We start from the raw sequence: 15332 nt of genomic DNA, 5'->3' as shown, positions 1-15332 counted from the left end.
CCTCCCATGCGTTACTCCTCGCCACTGAGAGTCCGCGCTGTCTGGTGAAAAGATGCGACAGGCTGCCTCCTCGTGTACGGGAGGGGACACGTGATGCAAGGCTTCTATCCTCACTACAGCCGACCAGTGGGAGGCATAGTCTAGCAACGTTCAAGACAGTGGAGGGGAGAATTGGCAATACGAAATTGGGATGGGAGAAAAATAAGGAGAAAAAGTGGACAAAAAGAAATCTGAATCAGAAAGGTCTTTATTTATTATAAGTAGTTTTTCCACATACAAGGAATTTGCTTTGGTCGTTTTTCGATGCGACATTAACGGACAGATAATAACGGACAGATAATAAAATAAAAAGGTGGAGTCAAATAAAATGGAATATGAACTAAGTTAAGATAGAAGCACAATAGAATATAATAGAATTATGAAATCAAATATAGTCCAGCAGGGCTGTACAACTGTAAATAAAGAGGTTGAATAAAATAAAATGGAATATAAACTAAATAAAATATAGCACAATAGAATATAGTACAATTATAAGTAAAAGATTAAAATATAAGAATAGGCCAGGGCTGTACAACAACAGTATCAACTTCTTGCCAACTTGTTGTTGTGTGCTGAGAACCTCACAATTACTCCATTATTGCCACCAGATGGTCGGGCTTCAGTTCTTCTAAAAAATTTGTCAAATATCAAGGTCCAGTGTGTAGCTGCCCCATAAGGCTACGTGAATTGGGAAAGATCGTAAAGGTGACACTGCAAATTCACTCTGATTATAATTGTACATGTTCTGTTTCAGAACTGAGGACACTATTAGAATAAAGCTCATTCGGTATAATAATAAATAAATAAACGTTCTGTGTGTCCGCAAAATCTATGGCAGCCAAAAACAGCCATGTCTTTATTTATTATTTTATTGCCGTTTTCTTGTGATAGCGGCTTATTATTTAGTTATCTCGAGATAACAAAGTCAGTTTTCTCGTGATAACTTATTATTTAGTTATCCCGATATAACAAAGTAAATGTTCTCGTGATAACAAAGATTAATTTATTTAGTTATCTCAATATAACAAAGGTTGTTTTCTTGTGATGTTGAGTACAGCAACTACGGCTGAAATCAGGACGGCGTGATCACATGAACCAGCTCGCAATCATCTCCGAGTTCTGCACATGGTTCTGGATCATTATCCCACCAAAACAAAAGTCTTCTGCTTCTGTTATATCGAGATAATGAAATAAATGAATCTGTTATCACGAGAAAATAGACTTTGTTATATTGAGATAACTAAATAATAAGTCGTTATCACAAGAAAGTGACAATAAATAAAGACGTGGCCGTTCTCGGCTTCCATAAAAATCATCGCCAATCATCTCCCATTCCTTGTCAATGGAGCACTTTCAGACTTTATACTTGATGACATCACAAATTTGAATATTGATTCTCTGGTTTATCGCTTTAGGATAGAGTGGCTCATGTTATATTGATTGACATTTCCTAAGCCATGCAATAACATATTGGAATTGTTAATTTGGGTGGTAGTGAAAGGGTTAACCCAGCTCTGTCTCCCATTGACCTGTAATGGTGGTATCGGAATGAAAAGGTCTAATACTTTTGATTTGAACGACTGTGACCCCCACCCCCACGCCTATCATAGAAACTAAGGTGCTGTCAGCCTGTCAAAATGCATCTGGTTCTGTCGGGTCTATGATACATTGTCTGGCGCTGGTCACTAACCTGCAGTAATACATGTGTTTTACATTCATTTAAGGCGAGACAGCACCCCCAAAATTGCCTTTTTGCTTTTTTTCGACGAAATTGAGATTTTGTTATATTTTGCTTCCTAAACATGTCTTCTATGAAACTAGACAATAAAATGTCAATAACACACATTTAGTTGTTTAATTGACTTAATCTTGCCTGATTGCATCCATAAATGTGCACATATTTAATGGGGAAGTGCCTCATTTGCATATATAAACATAAAATTCAGAAAACTTGCAATATATTTTTTCTTAGTTTATATGTACATAACAAACTGGGAATGTCTCATAGTGATATATATTCAAATATTGTTTTTGCCTATTAGGGGGTGCTGTCTCACCTTAATGATGAATATAGTGGACAGTTATACCATGAAAGGTTTATAGGATAGTTTATTGCACAATTTGATCAAACACTGAACAAAATGAATAGAAAAATCTAAATGTACAAACAATTTTTCTTCTTCAAAGATGCATGTCAAGTGAATGACTGTAGCTCCTTCATATATTAATAATTTTAACTATCATCATTCTTCATTAGCTACTGCATTTCACTGTAAATGTTTAACATGCTTGAAGACTTCACTTCAAATTACAAAACATTAGAACTAAATCATTGTTTATTTGCAATGTACCACTTCATTGTACAGTACAATTTACATTCAAATATATACTGTATTACATTCATTCAATCTTTATTTATACTCGATAATACACTGAGTAATTAAACTCATTTACAGTGCCGTCGATATGTTACATACACAAGTGTCACAGTGTGTTCATAAATATAAAGACATCAGACAATCAGAATAATTAAGAGCACATTTTAAAATACATTAAAAAGAATAATAAAAAATCTTTTAAAAAGAATAAAATAGCTAAAAATTTAAACAGAGGTAATAATTTAAAAACAATTACATATTGTGGTGACCTGATTGGTCATTAAGGTTCTAAACCGACCCATAGACACTAGAGTGTCTAGTTTCAGTGTTTCCTGCAGGGTATTCCATGATGTAGGGGCAAAAAAGCCAAAAGCAGATCTACCAAGTTCAGTACAAACTCTAGGCACTCTGTAAGCCAAAAACTGGATCGTGTACGACAGGGTCCAGTGGTCCATTCCAATAAAGAACTAATATAATTTGGACAATCTCTAATTATGGCTTTATAAATAAAAAGATTGCAATGCAACTTATGTCTCTCTGCCAGAGAGGCCCACCCGACCTTATTATATACAATGGTGAGTACCATAACTATCACCGGTGATAAATCTAATGGCTGAATGATAAACAGAGTCTAAGGGCTTAAGAGTGGAAGCCGCTGCATGTCTATAAATCACATCTCCGTAATCCAAAACAGATAGGAACACTGCTTCAACAACTCTCGTTCTACTAATCATAGGGAAGTTGGCTCTATTTCTATACAAAAAGCCAATCTTTTTCCGTAATTTACTGGCGAGAACGCCCACATGATATTTAAATGTAAGTCCTTCATCAATCCAAATACCAAGGTATTTGTATTCTGAAACTCTCTCGACATCAGAACTGTTCAGAGTAGATATATGCAAGTCACTATAAACAATATTTTTGGCTTTGGAAAACAACATAAAAGAGCAGCACAGTGTACATACAAAAGAGCTTACCCTTCACTTCATATTCCCTGAAACTAATACCACACTTGCTGGGTGTAATGCAAAGATGTGAGAACATTTTCATACAATGTTTCACTTTTTACTTAATTATTTCTTAAGTGATATTCTTCATAATATGTTGCCCTGAGTGAGGAAATGAGGAGAGGTTGTCAGTGTTTTATACGTCTGAGGAGCAGAAACAGTATAGGGTTTGGATGGGGGAGGAAAGTAAATGGTAAATGGTGCATTTATATAGCGCTTTTATCCAAAGCGCTTTACAATTTGTGCCTCACATTTGACCCATTCACTCACACATTCATTCACACACCGATGGCAGAGGCAACCATGCAAGGTGCCAACCTGCTCATCGGGAGCAGTTAGGGGTTACGTGTCTTGCGTAAGGAAGGACACAAGGCTGTCTCCAAGGACACTCCGACACGCTGCCCAGGAGGAGCGGGAATCGAACCGGGAACCTCCGGATTACCAGACGACTGCTCTACCTCCCGAGCCACTGTCGCCTCACAGCATGCTGTTCTTCACTCGGTCGAAGATCTGTCGCACTTTGGCCGAGGGGACACATCCTTCCCTCACGACGGTTATGGTCCCTGTGGAAGTAGGTCATATGAGTGAGACGGTGGGAAGAAATCAGGGTTTGTTTGTTTGTTGCACCTTTTCTTTATTTCTGGAATTTGTCATTTGATTTGTTAGGAATGTCACCGTAGGAGAGATTCTACATTTACACTTAGATTTACATTTTGTCATTTAGCTGAACGCTTTTATTCAAAGTGACTTACAAGTTCTGTACAACAGGTCAGCAGGAAAGGTACAACTCTTACAGCTGAGTAACAATGTTCATCAAACAATGCTGAAACTTGGGTGCTGCAGTGTTGAGTGCATATAGTAGAGAGTAGAGACATATTAGTATAGTAGGTAGTAATATAGACAAGGAAGATGAATTAGTGGAAGAGTGCATGATAGTAGAAGACAGTAAGGTTAGTATATATTTTTTCTTCTTTCATTTCAGATATTGAGTAAAGAAGTGTGTTTTTAGTCGACGGCGAAAAAATTGCTGTTAGGCTTTGTGTCCACCGGGGACGTTTTTTTCAAGGCGGACCGCTTTGAAAGGCAAAAATATGCATGCCCAGAGCGTTTCCAGAGCGTCTCGCGACTCCACTTGCTCGATGTTGATTGGTCGGTCGAAAAAAGTTACCTTGATGAGCGGCGCTCCTCTCCAAAAGTTTAACTAGTTTCAACTTTAGGCGCTGGGAGCGCTCCGCCCAAAAACGCTAGCCGCCGAGAGCGCTAAAACGCGACGCGCGGCGCTGGGAAAAGGAGCGCGCCTGTCGCGTCTGTAGCATAGAAATGAATGACAGAAATGAGCTGACAACTCATAAAACGTCCCCGGTCGACACGGGCCCTAAGCTGTCCTAAATGTGGTGGGAAGTTCAGTCCATCATTGTGGAGCAAGGATCGAGAATAGGCGGCTTCTCTTTGATTCTATCGCACCTTCATCGATCTTCACACAGTTGATGACGGTGGAGGCCACCACCTCGTTGGATTCCCCGTCACACAGGACGCCCTGGATCTTGTGTCCCAGCCGGCTGCAGCAAACACAGAGGATCACAGATATAATACACCATGCTGATACACACTACACCCTTGACACTTTGATAATGTACACAGGACACTGGAATTACACGTAATGCCAGTGCATACAAAACATTTGTCACAGTTCAGATGAATCTCCTTCAGTGCAACTCCCGTGAGAGTATCTCAATTGACTTATCTCAAGCCCTGCCCTCTTTTCTTGATCCTCCAATCACAACTGTTGCTCTGTGTGTCTGTTTACATGGGCAATAACTATCAAAATAATGCAATAACACTTTCTTGTTTACAAATTTAGTCTCTGTGTGTTCATAATTGACCAAGGTCGAACATAGATAGAAAACATAGTAGTATTTCTGTCCCTTCCCTCTGTGATTAAATATTTTTTTCTTTCATTGTCTTAAGTATGTAATATGTAACATAATGTTTTTGTTTTTGAAAACAGTTTGCTGAACTTAATAACAGCTGACGGGATGCAGTAGAGTTCTTTGGGGAGCAGCTCACCTGAGGACCATGTCGTGGTGTGTGCTGTCTGGCTCTCCACTGGGATTGGCTGAGGTGATGGCTAGGGGTCCAGTGATGTCACACAGGTGCGCGGTCACAGTGTGGTTAGGGACGCGGATCATAATGCTGTCCATGGTCCCAACTCGGTCATAAGCTGCCCCTACACCTATATAAATATACAAGACCAATTAATACTATATATACAAGACCAATTAATACTATATATAAATATATACAAGACCAATTGTATATATAGTATACAGTTAGTTTACAGACCAAGTAAAGGACACACATATACACATATAAACATCATATAAATAGAACCCTTAAGGGAACATTATGGCAAATGCGCTTACTGTCTTCTCCAGAGACTGATACCAATTTCCTCTCTGTGCGTTCAGTAGAAAGCTATCCGGCTGCAAGCTAGCCAAGCTTAGCACAAATGAATGGAAGCGGTTATGGACCACTAGCCTAGCTGGTCCGTCTCCACTTCCATTCATTTGTGCTAAGCTAGACTAGCTTGCAGTCGGATAGCTTTCTACTGAACGCACAGAGAGGAAATTGGTATCTGCCTTCTTGTCTGACTCTGGAGAAGATGGTAAGCACATTTCCCATACTGTTGCTGTGTCCCCTTTTAAGCATGGGCAGTCCACTCTAGCCATTGTGGCCTGTTCTGTTTAGCCAGTCTGAAGAGCCAGTCTGTGGTGTTTAGCCAGTCTGATGAGCCAGTCTGTGGTGTTTAGCCAGTCTGAAGAGCTAGTCTGTGGTGTTTAGCCAGTCTGAAGAGCCAGTCTGTGGTGTTTACCCAGTCTGAAGAGCCAGTCTGTGGTGTTTAGCCAGTCTGAAGAGCCAGTCTGTGGTGTTTAGCCAGTCTGAAGAGCCAGTCTGTGGTGTTTAGCCAGTTTGTGGTGTTTAGCCAGTCTCTAGAGCCAGTCTGTGGTGTTTAGCCAGTCTGAAGAGCCAGTCTGTGGTGTTTATCCAGTCTCTAGAGCCAGTCTGTGGTGTTTAGCCAGTCTGTAGAGCCAGTCTGTGGTGTTTAGCCAGTCTCTAGAGCCAGTCTGTGGTGTTTAGCCAGTCTCTAGAGCCAGTCGGTGGTGTTTAGCCAGTCTGTAGAGCCAGTCGGTGGTGTTTAGCCAGTCTGAAGAGCTAGTCTGTGGTGTTTAGCCAGTCTGAAGAGCCAGTCTGTGGTGTTTACCCAGTCTGAAGAGCCAGTATGTGGTGTTCTTTTTACCCAGTCTGTAGAGCCAGTCTCCCTTGGTGACAATACAGCTGATGCCTCCGGGGTAGACGTTCCTCATGAACTCCCAGAGCAGGGGGCTGAAGGGAGGCTTGGCTACCACCAGCTGCTCCACGCTGGAGATGCAAATACAGATGGGCTTCTCCGCCGGTCGGTCCTGGGAGTGGTCACAGACAGCAGGTTCAGGGGTTAGAGGTCAAGCACGACAAGGGCCTGAACTTAGGAATGAATCACCGATGCTAATGGTAGACTTAAAAGTACACGCCAACATTTTGGGAAATTATACCTTACCGTCTTCTCCAGAGAGACAGGACCATAGACACGAATTTCCTCTCTTTGCGTTCAGTAGAAAGCTATCTGGCTGCACGTTAGTGATAATGAATGGAAGCGGACATGGCCGGCTAGCCTAAGCATTGTCCAACTAACACCTCTCCCGAAAGGCTAACCGGCCATGTCCGCTTCCATTCATTGTGCTAAGCTAGGCTAATAGTGGGATTGATAGATGCATCTACGCGTTTCTGCCACTTCATTACGACACCACTTGGCAGCTAATCATGCTCACTTTGATGCTGTAGATCTGCTCTATGGCCTGGGGGTTCTTGCAGGAGGCGGCCAGGGCGTACACTGTATCGGTGGGGATGCCGCAGACGCCGCCTTCCTCCAGCAGGCTGGCGATCTTCAGAAGACCACTCGTCAGTCGGGAGTCAGCCACAGGACAGGGTGGCTCCACAGCTTTCTCCTGTCTCTTCTCACCCTGAGACAGACCACAGATGGAGGGAGGATTTAATTAAGTGAATAGAATAGAATAGAATAGAATAGAATAGAATAGAATAGAATAGAATAGAATAGAATAGAATAGAATAGAATAGAATAGAATAGAATAGAATAGAATAGAACATGGATCGTTTAAGTGGTCACCTTTAACAAGGGTGGGCCCATAGGCAGCAGTCTCAGCGAGAAGATGCAGTTCGTCAACGACGCCAGGGTTCCATATATGCAGATTATTGAGAACACAGCCAGCATGGCAACTGTACAGAAAATGTTGAAACAACGTCGTTAAACATGAAGGCCAGTTTCACAGGCATAGGCTGATCCTAAAGGCCAAGATTCAAGACTGAAAAGTTCCTTTCAATGGAGATCTTTATTCAGGGTGTATATTTTAGGTCTTTTTTGTTTGTTTTCTGAATTATATTTTAGTCTTACTCTATGGCGTTCAGCAATCAGTAGCCATTGTGACATAATTTCATTACAACTCCAATCTCACATGAGAGATTGTACACCTGGAAAGGTAAAGCATAACTTCACCTAAATGTTGCCCCGAACTTGTGCATTGACCAGTGGTTACCATCAACATTGGGGTATTTTTTGTATTTCTTTTTTTTTGTATTATAATTTGTTTTATATACTGTATATATACTATTCAATTATATTAAATATACATGTCTTGTGAGGTCCCGGGGCTTAAGCCTATGCACTAAAGCACCCCTGGTGACCATGATGACGTGTGGTATTGCTGGTAAAATAAGAGTCTGGCTCCTTACTCTCTAGTTGGTATGGTAGACGCTGCAGTGTGGAGAGCAGAAAGCAGACCAGTACCACCTCCATGACTGTCGTCAGACACAGCAAAACCAGGTTCCTGTATGCAGCTGTCACAAACCATGGAGAGCACCGTTAATTCAGAATCACGTCGATCTATTTAGTTCTTCTATGAAATAAACTCTAGAGACCAGTTGAGGCTTACCAATCAGCATGAGGAAAGCATTAATGACCAGGAAAGCAATGGCTCCAACTGTAAAGGCATGGGCTGCCCCTGTAGAAAGCTGGAGCAGTTTACCTGGAATGAATAGAGTGCTTTGTTACAGTATAATATTACTACACAGTAAATCACAATCTATTCAATAATTGAACCCTTGCACCGAAGAACTGGATACTGTAACTCTGTTTTGAAATGTGTTGGAGTGATATAGATAGCCAAAGAGCAAAACCTCCTATCTGAAAATGTCTCACTTTTGAGAAAGTGTTGTTTTCTTGCAGAATGCAATTTTTTAAGGATACCCAATACAATACACTGTTTTTAGACTATATTACTATATTATGTGTTAACAATACCAACCAGGTATTAGTGCCTCGCTAAAGTGCTGGTAGGAGGTTTTTCCCCAATCTTTTATGCAGACAGGAGGTTTTGTTCTTCGGCCATCGATACATCACAAGAAGGTATTCAACCTCCACTGTCATTAATGAATGCAACACTTTGAAAAAAGAAAATCGTTCCTATGAAAACATAAAACTGAGTTATATGGTTCTTTGTACTCAATTATGAAGGCAAATACATTTCAACTTCATACCTGCAAACCTAAACCAGGCCCAGGTTGCCCACACTGCTACGTAGAAGGACGGGATGACGGACCCAAATCGCCTGCCTCCTCTGACTTGCAGGCGGCTCACGTAGGCCTGGATGACGGCTCCGGAGATGAGAACCCACGGGACGGTTAAATGGAGGAAGGGTGCGTTCCCACTGGACACGCTGGCGTGGAGGGCCGAGAGAGCCGCCACTCCGTTGCAAAGATAGAACAGGGCGTCTGGCGTCTGATCGATATGGGACGGTGTCCTCCGGTCCTTCAATCTGCAGCAGCCCAGCGCCTTCTTCAGTCGGTCCGTAGAGACGGGCTGCGGGCCCGTGGGGATCAGGGACTTCTCCGCGATGCTATTGATGAGACGGGAGAAGGTCCCGTAGAGGGACGCCGCCGTGAACAGGGAAGACGCCACGCCGAAGAAGACGTAGTAGCCCCGGAGAGGGATCTGAGGGACGGTCGAGACGGTGAGCAGGAGGAACAGCGCGTTGTGGATCACCTCCATCGTGTCCGTGTTCAGGCTGACCACGCAGAGCACCAAGGCCGCCGCGATAAAGAACCAGTCGCCGACCATCGCTTCCCTGCCAGAGGCCCTTTCGCTGTCCACCACAATCAGAGCAGATGCTACAAACTCGTCCCAAGCTTTGATCAGCCAATATGTAACATGGAGCCCAAACTTAGTGGTGTGGTAGCAATCGTTGCGCAGGCAGGCATAGTAGCTTGAGAGGAGCTGAGCAACTGAGATGATGGAGACCCATGCGACACCCAGGCCGAAGGACTTGAAGTACCCAAAGCTGTAGAAAGCGAAGATGAAAGACGAGACAGTGTCACAGAAGAAACCCAGGGCCATTGGCTCAGCGTATTTTGTGTCCTTTTTCTTCTCTTGTCCAATGCTCTGGGCGCTTCCTGAGTTGGCGGTTCCCAGCAGGAGGACATTGAAGAGGGGGGTCCCGAAGCCCTTGAGGACTAGACGTTGAGCCAGGCCTTTAACAAGCAGTGCAGCGGAGCCATAGATGGCGAACATCAGGATGAGGAGCTCCAGGACCCCAGAGACCACGAGAGCCCACGAGTCGGCCACCAAACCCACAGCTTCGAATATCAGGGTAGCCGTGATGGCCCCAAACACAAAGGGCATAATGTAGTTGACAGTCGCTGAGCAGAAGGCAAGGAGAAACGAGAGGAGGATATAGGGTACTAAGCCAGAGACGGCTGACTCGTTTAGAGACAGGTGTGAAAGCCAAGCGGGGACCCCTGAAGTGAGATTCGTGGAAGAGAGGTTGGCCATCAGGGACATATTGTTCCCCATTTCGTAGGACGAGAGCGTTTCGTTCGTGGGACTTTCACTTACGGCGCCGTAGTAGATCCGGGTGGCACCGTAACTGCCCCAGAGAGCGGCATAGCCAATGAAGGCAGTGCCACTCAGGTGGTCATATTTTCTAAAGGAGAGCAGGCCAGCCACCAGTTGGCATACTCCACCAATTAGGATGAGGTGAACACCTGTTGAAGAGAGAGAGAGAGAGAGAGAGAGAGAGAGAGAGAGAGAGAGAGAGAGAGAGAGAGAGAGAGAGAGAGAGAGAGAATATATAAGTTATTATCATGCTAAATTGGACTTTTGTAAAAAAATAAATATATATATATATATATATATATATATATATATAGCTGTTTGATGAACATTATTATTCAGCTGAAAGAGTTGTACTCTTCCTGCTAACTTGTCGAACAGAACTTGTAAGTCGCTTTGGATAAAAGCGTCAGCTAAATGACTCAATGTAAAATGTAAATAGCTAATATAGCTGAAGTCATACCTGCAAGAATGTTCTCCACCCCTACTGGCAAGATGCCAGTGCGTGCTATGTTGAAGTTCTGTAGAAGAACGAGGAACGCACTGATCCCATTGGCCAACATGCCCAGCACTCCTGGTTCACCATAGAAACTGGCTGGAAAACCATCTGATGTTGCCATTATGTCTTTAAGTTTTACTTTTGATGCAGCTGCAAAATAGATGCAATAAGATAATGTAAGAGATGGGGGGGGGTTAAGAAAGAATGAAATGTTTACATAGTCTGTCTTTTTAATGACTCCATGAAGGAATAGAATTTATAGGAATTATCCATAAGACCAAGTAGTTTACTGTCTTGATCTAGTATTGGCTAATTTATAGCTGTCTATTAGGTCGAAAGGAGCCGTAGTCGACTGGCCAACCTCTTAGTCGAATATAATAATAAAAAGAATATATATATGTATATTAATATATATATTTTTGTATCATTCTTTCCAAAAGAAAAGAGGCATAGAAGGATTTCACCCATCTAATGAACACACTAGACTAGACAAATATCAAGATGTATCCATCAGTGGACCAATTGCATGCTTTTGCAGAGGACAAGAAGCCTTCAGTCGACTTCTTCAGACATTAAGCACCCCCCACAACCCAAATGGAATGATAACAAATAAAATAAAAAATAAAAACAAAAAAAAAAGTTTAAAAATATTATACTTTTTTTTTTTTTTTTTAAGTCGACCAATAGTCGACTAACGGCAAATTTTGGCCAATCCTAGTCGACCATCCAAATCCTTAGTCGGGGACAGCCCTACTGTCTATATGGTAAACGAAATGGCATTCATCTACAGGATGAAGGTAGCAAAAGTGATCCCACTTTACAAAGTAGGAGATAAGCACAGCTTCACTAACTACAGACCAGTGTCATTGCTCTCACAGTTCTCGAAAGTGCTTGAAAAAGGAAATTAACAATAGGGGTGTTTATTGATTTAAAAAAGGCATTTGATACCTTAGATCATAATATTCTAATTTCCAAATTACGTTCATATGGTGTGAGAGGAATGGTTCTTGAATGGTTGAGTAGTTATCTCCACAATAGGCAACAATATGTGCAGTTGGCAGATGTCAAATCTGAGCTCATGAAGATTGAATGTGGGGTACCGCAAGGTTCGGTTTTGGGGCCCAAACTCTTTCTTTTATATATTAATGATATTTGTGATGTTTCAAAACTATTACAGTTTGTCTTGTTTGCTGATGATACACATTTTTTTTGTTCTGGAAATAATTTAAAGGAACTAGCTGAATATATTGTGTATGAAATGACAAAGCTAAAGAAATGGTTTGATGTAAATAAGCTATCACTGAATCTGAAAAAAACTAAATTTATGATTTTTGGCAATCGAAAACTAGATGAAAATATAGTACTGACCATAGATGGAGCTGATATAGAGAGAGTTAATGAATTTCGTTTTCTTGGTGTGATTATGGATGATAAATTAACATGGAAATCGCACATAGCACACGTTAAAAAAAAGATGTCCAAGAGTATTTTTGTTATGAATAAAGTAAAGGATGTGTTAGAGTATGAGGCAATGAGAACACTCTACTGCTCACTCATCTCACCTTATATCAGTTATTGTGTTGAAGTATGGGGGAATACTTATGGGACAAATATAAAACCATTATATATACTACAGAAGAGGGCGAATCACACATAAAGTGAGTTATCGAGAACACACAAATATATTATTTATTAAATCTAGAATAATTAAACTTGAAGACATGGTTAAGTTTCAAACAATGTTAATTATGTTTAGGGCAAGAAATAATACACTGCCAGAAAAACTACAAAATCTTTTTCATTTAGAAAGTGAGTTTAGTAGGAGAAAATAAAATTTTAAACATCAGTTTGCACGTACCACACTTAAACAGATGTGTCCTTCAGTTATTGGTGTAAAGTTATGGAATTCTCTCCATAGCGAGCTTAAGGGATGTAACAGTGTTTATCAATTCAAAAAAATGTATAAAAAAAAAATATTTAGTCAGTATGAAAATCAAAATGTGATCTGAATAGTGAGATCTTTTTTTTCTCTTCTCTTTCTTTTCTTTTTTATTCTTTATCATTATTATTATTATTATTATTTAAATTGTTCTTGTTTAACTGTGGATTGTGTTTCTTTTATAATGGTATAAATGATTATTTGTGTAAATAAGGTTATACGCCGACCATTAAGAAAATACATGTTAGTTTAGGAATAAGGGGCAGGTAATTATAAGATTTATTCTTCTTCCTGCTCCTTTTGTCCATGGAATGGCTATTTATGATTTTTTAATGAAGAAACTATGATTGTATTATTCCATGTGGCAAATAAAAAAAAAAAATCTCTGAACTGAATACTGCAGTAAGTATGGCTATGTTTTAGGTTTTACATATGCTCTACAATCAACCGGGGGTATCTGTGGAGTGAAATCATCAGCACAACATATGTTTACAGTAGGTAGAAAAGGAGCCTAGGCAAGACTATAAGCACTGGGACACAGCATCATCTCTCTTTCAAAAGGATTACTCCAGTGGCAGGCAAAACACTTGACCTGAGCGCCCTCTATACACAAAGAAATTAAAAACAATTTATACAGGGAACAAGGTCAGAGTGAATGGAGAATTAACACTGATAGTATCTTAACAGAACATGTAGTAATAATAATAATAAACTGTATTTGTATACCACCTTTCATACAGAAACTGCAGCTCAAAGTGCTTCAAAACAGAATGTATGCAAATATGTAAATAAAACAGCAATGACCTTTTATTTTTGTCTTCTTTTTTTATGATCAGGCGCACACACACACTTTTATTTACACCATAATTACAGGTAATAATTTTTGTTCATCTGGAAATAAAAAGGATAAATTATTATTCTCTCTCCTTCTTTTTCTCTCTCTTTCCTTTACACCCTGAACACTCCAGTCCAGCTCCTACACCTGCCCGGGCCACAGGCCTCTTGGTTGAGGCCCCCGTGGAGCAAACAGGAGGCAGGGACGAGGTGTTACATTTCACTGCTCTAACGGACGGGGAAGTAGTGTCGACTCCTGTTCAAGCCTCCCCGCCAGGGACAAGTAATTCACCCGGACTAACGAGAAGAAAGCTGAACGAGAAGCACGGTGTGGACTGAGGTAATGTCTATGGATCCGTCTCTAACTCAAGCTTAATGGATGAATGCATTAGGAGGTTGTAGGTCAGGAGCTCCTTGTTTCTGACTGCCGTTTCTGCTCAACGGAGCTCTGAATCAGACTCTAGATCAGTGAGTAGACTCTGTGCTGACAGATGCATATGAGGTGTGTGTACACACTCTGCTGGTCATAGTGCTGACTGAAGGATAGTTAGCTACTGTATATGTGCTTGCCCTCCTCACAGTTAGCTGCTGTCATAGGTATAGACTATTCTATTTCTACGGGTTATGGATAGAGCTGTCATGACATGCCAAGAGTGCCTCGGGTTTCTTCTGTTTCATAGCAACCGTTGTCATTTACACCATCTTTGATAGATTTTTTTATTAGACAAACAGCTAAATAAAACTGAACATATCTTTCCTGGATGCTTGCTGATGCAGGGCAAACCAACAATGTAAACCCAAAAAAAAAACAATATCCCAGGATACTTGGATTGACACTATTTTGTTAGTGGGTTACATGAAAACAAAAGGAGTGAACAACATTCTTTCACATTCAAATGTTATGTAATGCTTCTTCAAATTGTATGTCATGTAGTGTCAATTTAAGTATCTGGTGTGCACTGGAATATTGTTTTTTGGTTTACATATATATATACATTATATATATATATATATATATATATATATATATATATATATATATATATATATATATATATATATATATATATATATATATATATATATATATATATATATATATATATGTAAACCAAAAAACAATATTCCAGTGCACACCAGATTTAAATTGACACTACATGACATACAATTTGAAGAAGCATTACATAACATTTGAATGTGAAAGAATATATATATAATATTCATATAAATTAGACATCGTGACAACAAGAATCACTGCCATGCTCTCCAAACTACAGGTAAGCGTCATGACTGGAAATAGTAAAGCAACAAGGGATTTACCTGGTGAAGATGCTCTGACGCTCGGAGAGATGAAGATTTGAGTTGCTCTGAAGTGATAGGTTTATCATAAATATGCCTTTCCTGAGTGTAGGAGGAGTTCCAAAGATTCCCAGAGACCAACCCAATGGGCCCGCCTGGAGAAATGACATAACCACCTCTCACCTCCCGGACAATCCACTTCCTCCTCTTCCTCCTCCTCCTCCTCCTCTGATGATGATAGTGATGATGATGCTGATGATGATGATGATGATGGTAATGGTGATGATGATGATGATGATGATGATCTAATTGGAATAGTCCTTCCCTGTTCCTCTTT

General features: G+C 40.6%; 1 protein-coding gene across 2 annotated transcripts; it reads right to left on the bottom strand.

Annotated features, from left to right (window-relative positions):
- Positions 1-2036: 2036 nt before the first annotated feature.
- LOC311243252 (uncharacterized protein) lies at positions 2037-15137 on the bottom strand. Of its 2 annotated transcripts, XM_084332402.1 has the most exons (11): positions 15017-15137; positions 10888-11073; positions 9074-10576; positions 8470-8562; positions 8270-8374; positions 7647-7756; positions 7291-7482; positions 6723-6885; positions 5492-5657; positions 4889-4983; positions 2037-3987 (listed from the first exon to the last, which is right to left on the bottom strand). In XM_084332402.1, the coding sequence occupies exons 2-11, from the start codon at positions 11042-11044 to the stop codon at positions 3902-3904; spliced, it is 2670 nt and encodes an 889-aa protein (XP_084188528.1). In that variant the 5' UTR covers positions 11045-11073; positions 15017-15137; the 3' UTR covers positions 2037-3901. The 2 variants fall into 2 exon arrangements, with proteins under 2 accessions (XP_084188528.1, XP_084188529.1); XM_084332403.1 differs by lacking the exon at positions 10888-11073 and having other exon boundaries at positions 15017-15119.
- Between the last annotated feature and the right edge of the window lie 195 nt (positions 15138-15332).

This window comes from Notolepis coatsorum (genome assembly GCF_963971535.1).
Source record: "Notolepis coatsorum genome assembly, chromosome: 16".
NCBI lineage: Eukaryota > Metazoa > Chordata > Actinopteri > Aulopiformes > Paralepididae > Notolepis > Notolepis coatsorum.
This window is presented reverse-complemented; position numbering and strand designations above follow the sequence as displayed.

What these genes read in the sequence shown, in the direction of transcription:
- LOC311243252 (XM_084332402.1), bottom strand. Translation starts at nt 11,044, where the DNA reads ATGGCAACATCAGATGGTTTTCCAGCCAGTTTCTATGGTGAACCAGGA. An exon ending in GGTGGAGAACATTCTTGCAG is followed by an intron (nt 10,577 to 10,887) that starts GTATGACTTCAG and finishes TCTCTTCAACAG; the next exon opens with GTGTTCACCTCATCCTAATT. An exon ending in TGCTTTCCTCATGCTGATTG is followed by an intron (nt 8,375 to 8,469) that starts GTAAGCCTCAAC and finishes GGTTTGTGACAG; the next exon opens with CTGCATACAGGAACCTGGTT.